Below are 17,002 nucleotides of genomic sequence, written 5' to 3'. Positions count from 1 at the left end.
AAATTCAATCTTTTGTTTTTCAGTATTGAATAAAAAAGACAGAGGAATACAAAGAAGACATACCTGAACTCTCTATTGAACCCATCTTTATGAAGCAGTCAATTTGATTTCAACTATTTTGATCTTAATAATAATTTTTTCAGTCAAATGAAAAAAAAAACCTAAAAAAGAAGAGACGAAGAAAAATTAAAAAGAGGAGATAAACAGTTTTTTCAGTTAAGGTTTAGGTTTAAAAATTTTAATTAATTAAATTTATTTAATTTAAAATCTATTTTCATCCTATTTAGAAATCCAAATTGACACTTAAAATCTATGGGATGTCTACCGACGCAAAATAAAATACATGTTCACAAACAATTTCAAAAAGTTGAAGAAAATATCAAGAATTTTAATTTAGGGTTTTCATTAAACAATAAAAAATTCAATCTTTTGTTTTTCAGTATTGAATAAAAGAGACAGAGGAATGCAAAGAAGACATACCTGAACTCTCCATTGAATCCAACTTTATGAAGCAGTCAATTTGATTTCAACTATTTTGATCTTAATAATAGTTTTTCCAGTCAAATGAAAAAAAAACCTAAAAAAAGAAGAGACGGAGAAAAATTAAAAAGAGGAGATGAACAATTTTTTCAGTTAAGGTTTAGGTTTAAAAATTTTAATTAATTAAATTTATTTAATTTAAAATCTATTTTCATCCCATTTAGAAATCCAAATAGGCACTTAAAATCTAGTTGGACTGCGACATAGGATTACTATTAGAGAGATAACGGAACTTAATGGTAGAGTGATCACTTCGTAACAAAATAAACTAAAACGTAGCATTTTAAACATAAGTGACTAAAATATAACCTGAGACAAACAAATGTGACTATTTTTATAGATTACCCTAATTTCATTGCATTGCTGTAGACAGCCCAACAGACAGGAGCTGAAAAGGAGCCCACAAAATCCTAGAGATAAGTTGACAACAGGTCCGAGCGTAATCTCGGTCGCCCACTCATCGTACTAAATATTTTTGACTGAAATCAACGGTCAATATTCCTCGTACATATTATCAACAAAATGACCGCGGTACCACCCTATCCATCGCTATCTCGCCTTTCCCGCGATTCAAATCCATTTTTCTCCGAAACTGGGAACCCCAAGGCGTATATATATATATAAATCTAGAATTCCAGATCAGAAAAAACATTAAATTCCAGATCAGAAAGAAAATAGTAATAAAAAAGAAAGCTGGAAAATGAAGGTAGTTGAAAAGGAAAGTCCATCTGCCTCAGCCGCAGAACGTGAACGAAGCTCTTAAACTAATTTTTTTTTCCTTTCCTCTGGAAAGAGCGGCAAAATCACCGCTAGAAACCCTAGATTTTCGTATTTTTTAAACTGCTGTTCCTTGTAATTCCGGCATCGAATGGATGTCGATTTGAATCTTTGAACGGTGTTTTTCTTTTGGGAGAACGATTAATAAACTGAATAAGCAATTATCATATTCTTAACTTTCTGTTCAGAGTTCAGCGAATTCTTTTAGCACTTTGTATTCACTCATGAAGAAGTTTCATCGTCATTGGCAGAGGATTCTAATCCTCTCTTTTCTCTCTTTCTCTGTATTCGCTCAAATCGTGTTGGTTTCGCAGAGACTTAACCCCCTCGCTTTCATTGGTAATATTCTTCGTCTATGTAGATTTTTAGATTATAGGAGAACACTTACAATTTTAAGCTACATAAGTCGCGCTTACCTTTTTTTTTTGTATAAAAGAAATTTTGGTGTGTTTCATTTTTGGCCTTTTGTGATTTTTATTTAATTTAACTGTCGGGATGTTGACTGTTCCTGTTTCCTTGCATTTATGATTCTGTCACGGCAGGGCGGAAGGATTCTGTGGAGGATTTAACCAGTATTGTATAGATCTCTCTTACTCGGATCTGCTGTATTTTTTTTTCATTTTTTGGGTAGATTTCTGACGTGTTCTTTTGCTTTATTTGATACAGAAGTATATGAAAGATGATTTAAGACTTAACGCAATAGAACAGGTAACTTTGAGATGTATGGATTTAGTGTAGTTTGCTTTGAACGTTTTTTCTTCAAGTGGTTTTGAGTGTTGACCGTATGCAATTCAATCTTTGTTGCTTTTTTATTCAGGAAGCTGTCGAAGGTTTAAAAGGTCCAAAAGTAGTTGTTTTCAAAGAGAAGGATTTCAGTTCAGCAGTTAATCATGGTTCTAACCAGAATCCTGATTTCGATCCATTGGGGGATCCGCAAGATACATCAAAATTGTTAGAAGCAAATGGTTAGTAGTACTGGGTGCTTGTGGTGTCTTTTAATTGACTTCTAGGTCATAGAGCTAATGTGAGTGTGACTCTGTGTTGCACCACTTTCTATATTCAGGAACTAATGGTAAAGGAAAAGACGATCATCAAAATCAGCAGAATATAATACGGCTAAACTCCAGGGAAAAGGTGTGTATGTGTCTGAAATTTTAACTCTAAGTATGCTGAGATGCTATACATTTGAATCCAAGTTTAAACTATAGATGGTTGCAGTAATGTATGCTTTTCAATCTCGTGAGCAAAAGCATATGTTGGTATTGAAATTATATATGTCTTGCCAATTTTGACAGACCATCTCCTTTTATCAAATTGTACCACAATTCCCTGTCCATTGTATTTAAATTGCTTCCTACTAAAATTAGATTGTATATTTGTTGGATTGTAATGCAAAAGCTGGTGAAGCAGTGCTTCGTTTCTAAAATCTGAGCCATACCAGAACACACAATGAGAATAAGAAACAGAAAAGCCCTTTTTCTACCACAAATTTCATTGGCAATTGCCATCAAATTGAGGGTTACTGTTCTTTTTGGGTTCAGTGGGGATGTCGGCTTTTTTTTTTCTTTCGAAAATGGTTAGAGCTAGAGCAAGTCATGTTTGTTTCAATGTATTTGTAACATATAGTTAACACTAATATATTTGTTGCAGGAACAATACAATCAAGAAACAGGTAGCCATGATCAACATTTACGGTCTCTATCACACAAGGTAATGGATGAGAAGGTAAAGCAGATGAGAGATCAGCTCATTAGAGCAAAAGTATACTTAAATTTTGCACCACCTGGTCGTAATACTCACTTGGTGAAAGAGTTGCGAACACGAATCAAAGATGTTGAACGAACAGTCAGCGAAGCCAGCATGGATTCAGAATTGCCAAGGAGGTAATAGATTTTTAAAATAATAATTTTATCACTGCAACTTATATTCAATCATAAACATGAGCTCTTGAATAGTATTAAGTGAATTAGCTTAGATTTAGGGTTGAATTGCTTTCACTTAACTTTATATCTGAAAAACTGTTGAATTTTCAGGGCTTCACAGAAGATGAGATCTATGGAGGTTTTGTTGGCCAAAGCAAGTCAAGTATTCCCTGACTGCTCTGCGATGGTCAGAAAACTTCGTGCCATGGCTTACAATGCTGAAGACCAGATTCGGGCACGGAAGAATGAAGTGTCATATCTTGTTCAACTTGCTGGAAGGACTACCCCTAAGGGCCTTCACTGCCTCTCTATGCAGCTGACAGCAGAATATTTTTCCCTTCAACCCGAGGAAAGGGAGTTCCCTAACCAAAAAAAATTGAATGATCCGGACCTTTATCACTATGCAGTATTTTCTAACAATATTCTGGCTTGTGCAGTGGTTATTAATTCCACAATTTCATCTGCAAAGGTTAGCCTTCGGTGATTTTCTATAAATTTCAATCCCTGCTTTTTTTATTATGTTAAACATTGTTGTTTATAGAGAGTATTTATCATTCTAAACAATCACATAACAAAATTGTGTGCGATAAATATGCTAGGATGCTCTGAAGGTTATGGTTTTACTTTGCTGGACAATAATTGAAACACTTGAAATTTATAATGAATAGTAATGGATTGAGCTTTCCCAAATTCTCCGTGGAGTTCTTTCACATTTCCTATATACCAAAGCTTATCCCTAACCTGCCATTAGATTAATTTCCCCCTTAAAAAGACAATACTCTTCTGTCATTACTCCCCTTACTTTGATGAGTTAACTATAGCTAGCTCAGGATGGCCCTCTGATTTACCTGTTGTGGATGTAATATACCCTGGTAACTAATACTTGGTTATGCAGGAGCCAGAGAAAATTGGTTTTCATGTGGTGACCGATTACCTCAACCTCCCAGCAATTTCAATGTGGTTTTTATTAAATCCTCCTGGCAAAGCTACAATTCATATTCAGATTGTAGAAAGTTTTGATTTGTTGTCAACCAAGTATAATTCAACATTGAAGGAACAAAAGTCGTATGATCCAAGATATAGTTCAGCCCTCAATCATCTGCGGTTCTATCTGCCAGACATATTTCCAGCACTGAATAAGATTGTGCTCTTAGATCATGATGTGGTAGTGCAAAGAGATTTAACTGGAATTTGGAGTGTTGACATGAAGGGGAAAGTAAATGCAGCTGTGGAGACTTGTCTGGAAAATGAAGCTTCATTTCGTACAATGCGCATGTTTTTGAACTTTTCGGACCCATTTTTGGCAAAGAAGTTTAATGCAAATGCTTGCACATGGGCATTTGGTATGAATTTGTTTGATCTCCAACAATGGAGAAGAAAAAAATTAACCATGCTCTACAGAAATTACCTGCAACTGGTATGGGGCTAGCACTTCCTTTCTATTTGCTTTTGCTTACTGCTAATATGATATGCTTGTAAATTGATTTTGGTTCCATGGTAATCTGAAGTTGCATGTTGATTCATTGAAAAGATAGTTAATTTTATCAGGTGCTTTAGCTTATCTTTGGCAATTGGAATTGTTATCATCTGGAGAAATTGAGTTTTTATCTAAAGATTGTCTAAATTTCAAGATGGGTCATCTTTCTTACCCCCTTTTCCTCTTTATTCCCTAGAGAGTTCTATATCTGTCTAAGTTTTGTCTTACGGTGACCTATGAATGGTGAAACACTGACAAGCAAAAACCTTTTATGGGTTGGAATTGATTCATACCTAAAAATCAGTGTCATCTAGTTTATACATTCATATTAGTTTCTTCAAAGTATTTTGCATGCTGCATATCTGCTCCTAACATGATTTAAAGGTGTATTTATATTCAATTCAATTCAAAGCTGGTATTATTGTGAATTCTTTTCATTTTTAAATAATAATTGTGTTTTATTGTCCAACTTGTTTGCTTGGTGTTTGATGACAGGGACTTAAGAGGCCATTGTGGAAGGCAGGAAGCTTGCCCTTAGGTTGGATTACTTTCTACAACCAGACTGTGGCTTTAGAAAGGAGATGGCATGCGCTAGGGCTTGGCTATCACTCAGGTCTTCGGCTGGCAGATATCGAGCGGGCAGCAGTTATACACTATGATGGAGTCATGAAACCCTGGTTGGAAATAGGAATTGCTAAATATAAAGGCTATTGGAGCAAACATATGCAGTATGACCACCCTTACTTGCAGCGGTGCAATATCCATGAATAATTGATACGATCACGGCATACACTTGGAATAATTTGATTCATTGATGTAAATTTTTAACCCAGTTTTTACCCCTCAGAATAGTTCAGGCGTGTAACATTTCAGGGGTTTAGTCTTATTTGTGGCAATGACCAAAGGTAATAAGTTTCTGTAGGGATGCTGCATTGCAGGTATACCTTTGTACATAATTGTTATGATCACAATTCCCCTAGGTTCCATCACGGATTCTTGAAATGAAAGAGGAAGCAAATAAATTATTATTATTATGGAGATATTATAAAGCTATTGAAGATATGAAAATAATTTAAGTTGGGTCAGGGACCATTAACTTTGTTGTCCCTGCTGGATCAATCTTTGTTTTATAAGAAGATGACGTGACACGTGGATGGAAGTGGTTGGGCAAATGTGGATAGGGGATATCAAAACGAAGGGTTATGCTATCTCTGAGTCTGGTCTGATTCTGGACCAACGGTATTAATCTTTGTAAATTCTGTTTTCAAAGTATATGAAATAAACAAACTGGTAACCCTTTGTATCCAACTCGGCTTTGTTGCAAAAAATCATTCTGTCATGGCAACCATCTCGGCTACCACCACCCCTGCAGCTCTTGTTCACAAGACATTGCCCAGGATTGCATCCCCAGTCCCCATTGGTAAGTATTTTATTGGATTCTTTTTCAAGGGTGGTCAATGGGCATTTTCACCTCAAACTGCATATTGAACTTGCAGGGTTGCCAACAATGGGAAAGAAGGGGAAGGTGATGATGATGTGTAGCATGGAGAAGAAGAGTGAGAATGGGTCAAACATGGGGATGAGTGCATCATTGCTGGCAGCAGCCTGTGCAGCAACCATGTCAAGCCCAGCCATGGCTCTGGTGGACGAGAGAATGTCCACTGAAGGAACAGGACTTCCCTTTGGATTGAGCAACAACCTCCTCGGGTGGATCCTGTTTGGTGTGTTCGGCCTGATTTGGGCTCTTTACTTCGTCTACACTTCCTCCCTGGAAGAGGATGAGGAGTCTGGGTTGTCCCTCTAAAACCCAAACCTTATTTCCTTCCTTTGTTCTTCATTGCAAATATCATGTATGAATCAAATGAATGGAGTATGGCTTTCCTATATTGAAGCAAAACTTTTTTTTTCCCCTCTGCATGTAGTACAATGTGGGCTCTTCTATAAATTTTGATTTTGTTTATCTCCGTTGTTTCTCGATTGATGTATCAATCGACTCAATAAGAACATGGATATAAGATTAAGAGGAAATAACAGGGAATATGAAGGGGACTCTACCTCTGCCTCTGCCTCTCCGTCTGCCCTGTCTATGCTTGCTTGGCAATCTGCACTGTATTTCATCCTTTACCAATGGCTACTCAATCCATTTCTTCAGGCAAAACAAGTTGTTTAAATAACAGGGAATTTAGAAATTGTAAAAACCTGTGAAAATTTTTGGTATCAAAAGCAATTTGAAACCATAATCAATGCTAAATTATCAAAAGCAATTTGGGTAAGTTCATCAGCAATTATTGAATGATTAAAATAAATTAAGCTTAAATCATTGCTTACAAGTCTGAAATTATTCGATGGTTAGGATAGATTTAGCATGGTGAAATTCTTTTTTGAGTAAAGTCTTGCAGATGTAGTGTTTAACTTATTCTTTTCATGTTTGTGAATCATTTGGTCTACGCATATTTTTTTAGCACACCTCACTATTAGACTTTGAATTTTCTATTAGTATTATAGCCACACACCTAAAGTATTTGGTGATTCAACTATATATTCACCATTTTTAGATGAATTTAATTAGGAAAAAATATAAGTATGTAAAAAATTAAACCCAAATCAATCATAAGAATTAAAATTAAAATTTTAAAAAATATTTTTAAATTCTTAAAATATTCGTGAAAGTGAGTTTATTGATTAATTTTTCATTTTAAAAGAAAAAAAACCCTAAAAAGCCTAAACAAAAGAACATTTCCCATAAGCCTCTCAACTCAAAGCGCTGCGTTTCTCACCAAAACCAAAACCCATCGCCGACACCGAAAACGACGCCTACGGTACGTCATTCACCTTCTAAAACCCATCCTGACGCCGTTGCTTTGCTTTCTCCCATTGCCTTATCTCTGTCTGTTGCTTTCTCTCGCTTTGCTAATCTGTCCAATATTGACATTGGCTGATGCCTGAACTGAAGCCTTTTAGGAAATTTGAAAGTTGGTAAGCTCTTTTATTTGAAACTTATAAGGTTAATATATGAACTAATTTAGCTTTGAATCTTTAGTCTTTGGGATAAAACGAAATTTTGTTGGAGAGATGTGAGAATAAGAAATGAAAAAAAGAAGTCTTATATTTAATTTCTGAGGGATGTAATTTTGTATTTAATCAAATTAGGTGTAATCTGGATTGTTGATATCTGCTTGTTTGTATTTGTTTTGTTAATAGCAGTTTGTAATTTGGTTATCCCTAGACCCAAGCTTCAATTTTACAATAGACTAGGAAACTAAATAATGTAAGTTTTGAAACCCTAAGCTTGAAATTGATTTCTACTTGAGTCATAATATTTCTAGTTTTATTTGGTTTTCTGTTTTCTGTCCTGTTGCTTGTTATTGTGTCTCATCTACACCCTTTCTCTGTTTAATTGAGAAGGAGAATTTTCTTAAAAGCTATCGGTTTATCGGAAATAGTGGACCATTATCCGTTACATTGTTCTTTGCAGCCCACTGCTATTGATGTGAAATTTGTTCATACCACTTTTTAGGTCTCTAGTGGCATCGAATGGCACCGCTACCTCAAAATAGCGGCAGCGACACCACTAGGTTTTATTGTTTTTCCCTTTTCTTAAACAGAACTCTTGGGTTCTTGCAATCCCATTTATGTTCAGTTTATTGCCCATCACATGTTTGGGATAATGCCTCAATCTAGTATTCACTTACTGACAGTTTTCTTTTGATTATAAGATTCTTGAAACTTTAAAACATTGAAGACAGCAAAAGAATATGTTCTATCTAAGCTTAATCGAGCACACTTTGCGGTTACCACCTCATATTCTTCACCTTCCTGTTGATGAGGCTATTAAGTCAGAGTTGGAAACCCTTTTCTTAGATAAGGTTTGTACTTTGTAGTACTATATCTTCCAACATATTCATTGTTTCAATGGTTCTTTTCACCCCCTAAAGTATATTTGTTGAACTATGTTTTGATGATGATTAATGAATATTTGTAAATTATAATATAGGTTATTGCAAAATTAGGACTATGTATTTCAGTATATGATATCAGGTCAATTAAAGGTGGCTTTATCTTTCCCGGGGATGGTGCTTCTACTTATACGGTATTGCTTTCCATTTTCCCCTTCTTTTCCCTCCCTTTTATGCGTGTTAAATTGCTTTATGCGGGACATATTGATTCATATTATTGCTTGTCTGAGGTCTCAGAAGTTTGACAAATCTTTTTTCTCTTTCCTGTTGTGGCAGGTTGAGTTCAGATTGATTGTGTTTCGTCCATTTATTGGCGAGATTATTGTTGCCAAACTTAAAGAATCTGATGCTAGCGGCTTGCGCTGTAAGTCTGGAAGAATATTTTTCTACTTATATGGTTTTGGTTGTTTGGTGTAGACGAATCCTAGTTTGTGTTTCTTTTCCCTTTTGAATAACTATTGTCCTTTGTCATCTTTATGTTGGTGCCAACAATGACCTTCTGGTTTAAAGTTAACATAATAACCATAATTTGGCTTAGGCATTAAATAAGCCTGATTACGATAGTCTATTCTCTAACGAGTGCCTAGTTCAGGGCAATACGAGCTGTTGAGAAGACATTTCATGTAGAAAAGAAATTTGCTGGTGGTGTGTGGAGCTCACCTTTTTTTCCCATCAATGAATTGGAACTCAGTCTATAAGCTTAGGTAAAACGTGAAAAGGAATAAAATAAGCGATACTTCCAATCCTTTCTAACACTTCAAGTTTTGATAGTAACAAATTCTAAGTAGAGGCCAGGAGGAGAGTTAGATTCTTCAACAGTTCTATTATTTGGCCACTAATTGCTGGTTTGCCAAACGGATTCCACTAATTTACTTGACATAACCTTGAGCTTTATCAAATTACATGACATCTTTTCTTGTTATTGCGATCAAAGATAAAATGACCAGACATAGGTGGTCTATTCTTTGGGCCAATTATAGTCTCATCAACCATTTCCTTGTCAAATACCATTTGTGAAATATCTACGTGGTTCTGTAATTTGCAGTGTCACTTGGATTTTTTGATGACATTTACATACCTGCCCACCTTTTGCCGACCCCGTCCCGCTTTGAAGCTATCCCTCATACTAGGTAAGAACTAGTTTATTTTTTTATTCATCTCTGATATAACCAGAGCTAGAACTCAACAGCTTCCACTCTTAATTTTCCTTGTTTATTTATTATTCACTCTATGTCAGTACGTTTACTAACGTGTTGATTACCATTTTGAGGATTGCAGAAATCAAGGCAGATGGATATGGGACTTCGGAGATGCAGAAGAAGCACAGTCCGAAGAACCACGATTTGTTATTGATGGGTCAGATCCGGTATGTCTTGTGATATTGTTGCAAAAGTTTCCATAAATTCTGTTGTATACCTTTAGTGACTTCAGCTGTTGTTAATCACAGATTAAATTTCGAGTTGATAGTGTTATTTATCCTTCGATTCCCCTTGAACAACCAGAGAATTCGAAACCATTTGCCCCGATGGTGATTACTGTAAGTTCATCTTTCAATTGTTTCATCCTAATTCTATGAAAACCAACTTTGCACGTAACACAAGATGGAAAGACAATTATTGTCATGTGTAACAAGGATCATGTCTTCTTCTCCTAAAAGAACCAAATGTTGAGTTGTATGCTTGATTTCTTCAACATTTGTTTCATTGCAGGGAACGATAAACTACGATGGTTTGGGGCCGGTTTCGTGGTGGGAGGAAGCTGAAATGATTCAGGAGGACGAATAGGCTCGCTAGCATTTAGTCCTAGTTGTTTATAGTTCTCAACACAAGGCTTGACAAATATTTTTTTCACCTGTGGGTGTTTAGATCATGCTTCTCCCTAACTACCAGAGTACATGAGCGCCATTTGCTTGTAGATTAATCCACTCAACCGTAACCAGCTGACAAAAATGCTTAAAATCGAGGAACCCAAGTTGTAGTCTATTGGTTGAGTTTTTACTTTTCTTAAAAATAGTTTGTGTTCGAATCTATCAATGTACCAAAAAAAAAAAAACTTAAAATTGTCAACACAATTTTTGGTGTTACATCTTTTATCTTTCTATCTTCACACCTCTTTTCCTAATATGTTAAGATTGGAGGGTGAGATTTTTAATTTTAATTTATTTAATTATAAAAGATTAAATAAGAATCTTTTAATTTTGTTTCTTAAATTAAAAATATTAAATAATTATATACTACATGGATAATTATCTTATAAATTAGTATTTTTTGAATGAAATAAAATTAGATAGGTTATATAAACAACTAAATACAGTCCCCATGGCACCATATGTTATGAGTTAGATTAATTTTGGAGTTAAGTAGGGTTTAATTTCATTAATTTACTAGTTTTTGGGCCCAGTAGTCTCCAGCTAAGGGAGTTTACCCATAACCATCCGTTTGGATGAGGTGTGAAGTGTTTCAATCCAAATTTTGCACTGCATTGGAGCTCTCCGTTTTGACTGAAGCTCTATCCGATAGTGAAAAAGTACTTAGTTCACAATAATACTCGTACTTTTATTTATAATTTTTTTATCTAATAAATAATTTAAATTGATTATATATTAATTAAAATATTTATAATAAAATATCAGAAGATACATTTTAATATTTTATTCCATGAATTTATAAATTCATATATTTTTAATAATTTTGTAGAAGTAAAATACTTTTAAAAACTTTTATTATATATCATCTTTAATCTAATATTGTTAATAATCATTTTCTAATTCAATACTATAATTATATTTGAAACTAAACACTAACTCTATTACTATTTATAATTTTACTATTATAGTAATTAATTTTACCTGTTTTTATCGTGACCGAAAGTGGATGTAAAAACTCGAAATATTGTAACAAAACCGGCGCGCTTTGTTACTGTTTTGGAACAGCGATGTTTCGCGCTATGTTGTCTTTTCACTTTGACTTAGATGTCCTCGCTTGAGTAACAATAATGGAGGCATTTATTTTTTATATTTATGAATGTATAAAAAATTGCTTTATAAAAAAATTGTATTAAATTTAACACTTGAATAAAATAAATATTGCATACTGTATTTTAATTGAGTGAAATTCGAAAAAACAATAGTTAGAAAATTTGTAACATAAATGCCCTACATTATTAGCAGAGCACATTATATTTACTATTATTGACTTACAACTCGAATGAATCTAGGTTTGTATGTTAAGTTCGCAGATTGAACTCACAAGATGTCAAGTATTAATAAGAGAAATATTTATCACATGTGATCATATAAACATATATTAAGTATGGCATGCATGATAATAATGTAACAAATTTAAGGCTAGTAAATGAATTTGTCCAATTTACTGCATAGAGGCAGCCAGATACTGAAATATTTTTTTCTCATAATTCCATAAATATCATTAAATTAAATAAAAGAAAAAAAATGGCGTTGTTTTAATTTAATTTAATTTAATTGTTTAACGTTTTCCACATTGCCAGTGTCACCTACCAAGGTAGAGGGTAAAACAGTAAATAAACATCGTAAACTAGGCACTGGCGACGCTCCTCCCTCGTAATAATAATATTATTATAATTTTCCATTACAGGTTTCGAAAACAGGCGCCAAAAGTAGCCATTTCTCCCGCCCCTCCCCGCTGCCTTTATTTTTCATCTTTCTTTCGTCTCTAATCTCCCACCTAAATCCATCCCCGTCTCACTTCAATCTTTCTCTTTTTTTTTTTTGTATTTCCTTCTTCGTTTACGTTTGTCGACGGCGATGCACCACCCACAGCCTCACATTTCTACGCCAGCCTCCGCTTCCTTTGCTGCCGCTGCGGCGTTTGACTTCAAACCGGCCAAGCGTCGCGGCAGTTACAATTGTGGCAGATGTGGTCTTCCTAAGAAAGGCCATGTTTGCCATCTCAACAATAGCACCAACCCTACTTCGATTTCTACTCCTACCTCATCTCCATCTGCCGTTACCGTCGAAAATTCCTCCTCCGCCTCCCGTCCACCTCACGCTCCACCCGTACGCCAGTCTTACACGCATCTCCGACGTGCGCTTTCCTTTGACGACATCGAAACCCGCGCTGACTCGCCGGAACACGATTTAGATGATTCTGATTCTCCCTACCCGGGTACAGATCTTGATCCGGATAATGAGATGGTCTCTGGTGGGTTACCGGCTGGGTGTTTGTGGGAGGTCTTGAGGAGATTGCCGCCGGCGGGTCTTTTGGCGGCGGCGAGTGTGTGTAAAGGTTGGAGGGAAACGACGAAGAGGTTGTGGAGGGCGGCGGAGGAGTTGAGACTTATGGTCCCACCTAGGGGTCAGCTCAGGTTCATCGGATCGGTTTTAAAGAAATGCCCGAGCCTCGTTAGGCTTTCTCTAAAGATGGAAAGGTTCGGCCTAAGCCAACGTTAGACGGATCTAGGATATTATTGGTTGGATCGGTTAATACCAATGAAGATCGTGATAAACTCATAAAATGATAGTTGATTTGGTTACGATTTAACAATACATAATCAGTATAATGAAGGAGAAATTGATCTATAATGAAAACGCCGTGAAACTAAAGAGCTTAAACCAATGCAATATTTAATAAGAGCTTAGATTAACTTTTGAACAAAAAATTTTGATTTGGAAAATTTTTATTCACTTGGAGAGATGTATCCCAACAATTTGTTTCATTGTAAGGAACAGTAAAAATGGTTTTCTGTTTGCATAATTTTGGGGATCTGTAGGGAGGGGGTTAATGTTGCTTTTGGACTTTTGTTGACCCTTTGTTTTACTCATTATTTTTCTTGTTTGGGTTTTACAGTGATGTGGATGCAACGATGCTGGCCTGCATTGCGTTTTCTTGCCCTAATTTGGAGTCTATGGAGATTTCTACATCTAATACGGCTGTCAATCGGATCACGGGGTATCATTTATCTTCTCCCTCCTTTTTCTTGCAATTTATCTTTAGGTCTTTAAAATAGTATATCTAGTTGCTCAGTTAATAAACTTTGCTACTCTTGTGGTTGCTTCATTATCGGGGCTCTGAAATGGCTTAGATCTAGCTATGTGGTTGAATTTATCAGTTGAGTGGTTAAAGTTGGGGTGAAATGCATAGAAACATCTAGTTGAGTGGTCTTGGTCAATATTTTTTCTTTCTTTTATTTTCGTGACCCAACTCATGTTTGTAAATATTTATTTGCTCTTTATTGGTCTAGGACCCTGTCTATTCACACTATGCTAAAATTCCTGTTTATGATTGAATCCGATATATTATTTTTGTTTGTTTTGGATTTCAAACTGTTTAATGGTTAATGTTTTTGTCATATTTTGTTCCGTGTCTTGATTATGTGTAATTGCAATTTAAGTTGGCTTAAGTTAATAAATGGTAGATTAAGTGATTCTGATTAACTTTTAATTAATGTTTCATGTATAGGGATGAATTGGGTCGTTTTGTTGCTGATAAACGCTGTCTCACAAGTCTTAAGATGGAAGGATGTTCTAATTTAGGGGGCTTTGTCCTCTCTTCATCAAGTCTATCTACGCTCTGGCTCTCTGATCTTTATTCTCTTTCCAAGATGGTAGCTTTTTCATCAAGTCCTTTTTTTGTTTTTCCAAGTTTAAAACTTTTTTGGGGCATGTTAGTGAATTTGTGTTTATATGTGCCTTGTATTGTAGGTTTTTAATTGTCCCAATTTGAAAGAGGTATCCTTAGAATTTTCTCGCCAAGAAAATGATACTACCGATCTTACAACCATGGTTGATGCAATGGGTAGAAGTTGCCCAAGGTTGCAAAACATACACATTGTATCAGTTCGACTTTCACATGCTGTAGTGCTTTCTCTTACAGCTGCTAATTTGAGGTTTGTTGAACCTTTTGTTCCACACGTTCATTTTTATATCACACAAGAACCTATAGACTTTGCTTTGCTTTATCAGGAGTCATAGCATTTAATGGACTTGTTTTGTTCAGTTTTCCAGCAATGGCATACTTTGTTTCACAGATTTCTGCATTTGGTGGATAACTAGTCACAGTTTACTGATTGTTGTCTATATTATTCAGGGGCTTGCGGATGCTTTCGCTTGTTCTTGGCTCAGAAATCACAGATGCATCTGTTGCTGCTATTGCTTCAAGTTATTCAAAATTAGAATTGCTTGATCTCAGCGGGTATGTTTTCCTCCAGCTTTAAATGGTTAATCCATTTATCTGGGCTGGTTCTAAGGGGTACCTTTTTATCAATTAAACATATGTCCTGATGCTTGCTGCTTCGTCTCAGGTCTAGCATCAGTGATAGTGGCATTGGAATGATCTGCAATGTGTTACCAAACACACTGTCAAGACTCCTCCTTGCTCTTTGTCCTAACATAACTTCAAGTAATTTTCTATTCTAAGATTCACACCTATATCTCCGGCATAGCCGTATTTATCCTGTGAATGTCCTATTTTTACCTAAATCTATTCATTTATGCGTTTCTCCGCTTTTATCAGGTGGAATTCAGTTTGCCACAGCTCAACTACCTCTTCTTGAACTTATGGATTGTGGGATGACCGTATGTGATCCTGATTCCCAGAATTCACCTTGTGATGAAAGTGGTGATAATGAACTTCCAAATGCATTGAACAATAAACTGCACCTTATGTACCAGAAGCTTATTATTAAACACAGCCGACTAAAAAAACTCAGCTTGTGGGGTTGTTCTGGCTTAGATGTGAGATCTTTTGTCCTTAATCTCGACTATGTTGCCAATTTCTTCTTAATACCCTATGCGGTTCTTATTTGGGAATCTAAATGCAGGCTTTATGTTTGAACTGTCCCGAACTCAATGACCTAAATCTCAACTCCTGTAAAAACTTGCATCCAGGTATCGATCTGCTAGTTTGGCCAGTTGAGTATACTCATTTATTTTTTTATGATTTAAGATCTCATAAACTCTGTTTTCATAGAGAGATTGCTCCTTCAATGTCCAAGTTTACAAAATGTGCATGCGTCAGGATGTCAGGAGTCGTTAATTGGAGCCATCAAAAGCCAGGTAAAAAAACAATAATTTATTTGAGCTCCATTTTCCACTTGTTAACTCAAGTCTTCAAACTGCAAATGCCATCTCTAATCACATCCTCTTATTAGTCAAATTTCGCCTTTATTTAGTCTTTTGCAAATGTTGGTAATGCTAGGTGAGTGATAGCATGGCATCTTTGGAAAACCAATTTCAATGTAAACGATTGGCTGATGGCTCCAAGAGGGTTCGTGCACCAGATTGCCTGAGTCAAGAGGTAATAGTTTTATCAATGGCAGAAATTGGTTTGAAGAATTGGACTCTGTTATTAACAAATGCTTTCTTTCATTACATTGTTGTTGCATCTTACACATTCCCATTCCCATTCCCAGACCTATTTGATATGCTTTGATGCATGTGAAAAGTCACATTTGGCTTATAAATGAAAATTGCTCAGCTAAGTTGAATGCTTGTGAAAAGTGGAAGAAACCATGATAGTTATGCCGAATAGAGAAATATAAAAATTGAATCATCTAATATGAAGTAATGTTGGTTACTTTGCAGGCAAGTGATGATAAAAAACGAAGAAAGGTTGTGGAACAACAATGTAAGGTGCTTGTGGACTAAAATCCATTTTTTTGTAACCACTACTTTGCACAGCTTTTCTTTGAAAAGAATAAATAAAAAATTATTGTGCACAATTGTTGTCTGTTATCATATTTCCTAGGTCATAGGCCTAAACATTTAACAGATAGTTGCTACTTCTCAAATAATTTATGTATGTCCTTTTTTAAGGATTTGGTCCAATAGATTGTTCCTTCCTATACTGATACATCTACATCCAGGGTGTAAATGGGAGGTATTCTTTTAATTGATGAGAGCACAGTAGCTTGGATCGAGAGTTAAAGTTGTAAAGAAAAGAATGTTTCTTGGCAGCAAAGTAATCTGAAATTTTGACAAGAGAAATTAGTACAAACAGCAACGGGCAACAAGATCAACAAAGAAAAGATCTAAAGATTGAAGAAACTTAGAATCCAATTTCGGTTCAGCCGGGTATGAGTTGATCTTGAAGGAATTAAAGGTCTCTTGCATGTGAAAAATGTTTGAAATTTTCTAGATTTGAATTTAACAAAGAGATCAATTGAAATAATGGAAAACAACCAAGAAAGAATGAGGAACAAGGTCATAAATGATTTCCAATAGAGAACTTAAAACTAGTGTTCGAATGATTTCTTGAGGCATAAGGATGGATTCTTGGTGGATTTATTGGTTCTTGATCATATTTGAAAATAAACAACAAAAATAAATAGAAACAAGTGCAAGAAACAATCAG

At 35.4% G+C, this 17,002-nt stretch overlaps 4 protein-coding genes across 15 annotated transcripts; all 4 read left to right on the top strand.

Moving 5' to 3' along the window:
* The first annotated feature begins 1,181 nt into the window (after positions 1–1,181).
* Positions 1,182–5,756, top strand: LOC107936734 (probable galacturonosyltransferase 6). Of its 3 annotated transcripts, none has more exons than XM_016869486.2 (9): positions 1,182–1,656; positions 1,860–1,894; positions 1,984–2,025; positions 2,135–2,282; positions 2,381–2,451; positions 2,968–3,200; positions 3,351–3,708; positions 4,135–4,656; positions 5,212–5,756. In XM_016869486.2, exons 1-9 carry the CDS (start codon positions 1,542–1,544, stop codon positions 5,485–5,487), a joined length of 1,800 nt encoding a protein of 599 aa, XP_016724975.1. In that variant the 5' UTR covers positions 1,182–1,541; the 3' UTR covers positions 5,488–5,756. The 3 variants fall into 3 exon arrangements, with proteins under 3 accessions (XP_016724975.1, XP_040953895.1, XP_016724976.1); XM_041097961.1 differs by having other exon boundaries at positions 1,187–1,656; positions 1,987–2,025; XM_016869487.2 differs by having other exon boundaries at positions 1,567–1,656; positions 1,860–1,889.
* A 165-nt stretch (positions 5,757–5,921) lies between these two features.
* On the top strand, positions 5,922–6,676 carry LOC107936736 (photosystem II reaction center W protein, chloroplastic). The gene is made up of 2 exons (XM_016869496.2): positions 5,922–6,136; positions 6,213–6,676. Exons 1-2 carry the CDS (start codon positions 6,055–6,057, stop codon positions 6,518–6,520), a joined length of 390 nt encoding a protein of 129 aa, XP_016724985.1. The 5' UTR covers positions 5,922–6,054; the 3' UTR covers positions 6,521–6,676.
* Positions 6,677–7,288: 612 nt separating this feature from the next.
* On the top strand, positions 7,289–10,743 carry LOC107936735 (DNA-directed RNA polymerase III subunit RPC8). Of its 10 annotated transcripts, XM_041097964.1 has the most exons (10): positions 7,434–7,692; positions 7,921–7,984; positions 8,192–8,291; positions 8,433–8,582; positions 8,711–8,806; positions 8,949–9,036; positions 9,718–9,802; positions 9,951–10,038; positions 10,120–10,209; positions 10,382–10,743. In XM_041097964.1, exons 4-10 carry the CDS (start codon positions 8,472–8,474, stop codon positions 10,454–10,456), a joined length of 633 nt encoding a protein of 210 aa, XP_040953898.1. In that variant the 5' UTR covers positions 7,434–7,692; positions 7,921–7,984; positions 8,192–8,291; positions 8,433–8,471; the 3' UTR covers positions 10,457–10,743. The 10 variants fall into 10 exon arrangements, with proteins under 10 accessions (XP_016724981.1, XP_040953898.1, XP_016724979.1 ...); XM_016869490.2 differs by lacking the exon at positions 7,921–7,984 and having other exon boundaries at positions 8,234–8,291; XM_016869491.2 differs by lacking the exon at positions 7,921–7,984.
* A 1,516-nt stretch (positions 10,744–12,259) lies between these two features.
* LOC107936717 (F-box/LRR-repeat protein 17) lies at positions 12,260–16,540 on the top strand. The gene is made up of 11 exons (XM_016869471.2): positions 12,260–13,079; positions 13,499–13,600; positions 14,111–14,255; positions 14,353–14,537; positions 14,738–14,842; positions 14,952–15,049; positions 15,164–15,384; positions 15,471–15,537; positions 15,620–15,705; positions 15,848–15,946; positions 16,234–16,540. The coding sequence occupies exons 1-11, from the start codon at positions 12,457–12,459 to the stop codon at positions 16,294–16,296; spliced, it is 1,794 nt and encodes a 597-aa protein (XP_016724960.1). The 5' UTR covers positions 12,260–12,456; the 3' UTR covers positions 16,297–16,540.
* Positions 16,541–17,002: the final 462 nt, after the last annotated feature.

The sequence above is a fragment of the Gossypium hirsutum genome, chromosome D07 (genome assembly GCF_007990345.1).
Source record: "Gossypium hirsutum isolate 1008001.06 chromosome D07, Gossypium_hirsutum_v2.1, whole genome shotgun sequence".
Classification (NCBI taxonomy): domain Eukaryota; kingdom Viridiplantae; phylum Streptophyta; class Magnoliopsida; order Malvales; family Malvaceae; genus Gossypium; species Gossypium hirsutum.
The sequence above is the reverse complement of the archived record's forward strand: the minus strand, read 5'-3'. Positions and strand labels throughout refer to the sequence as shown.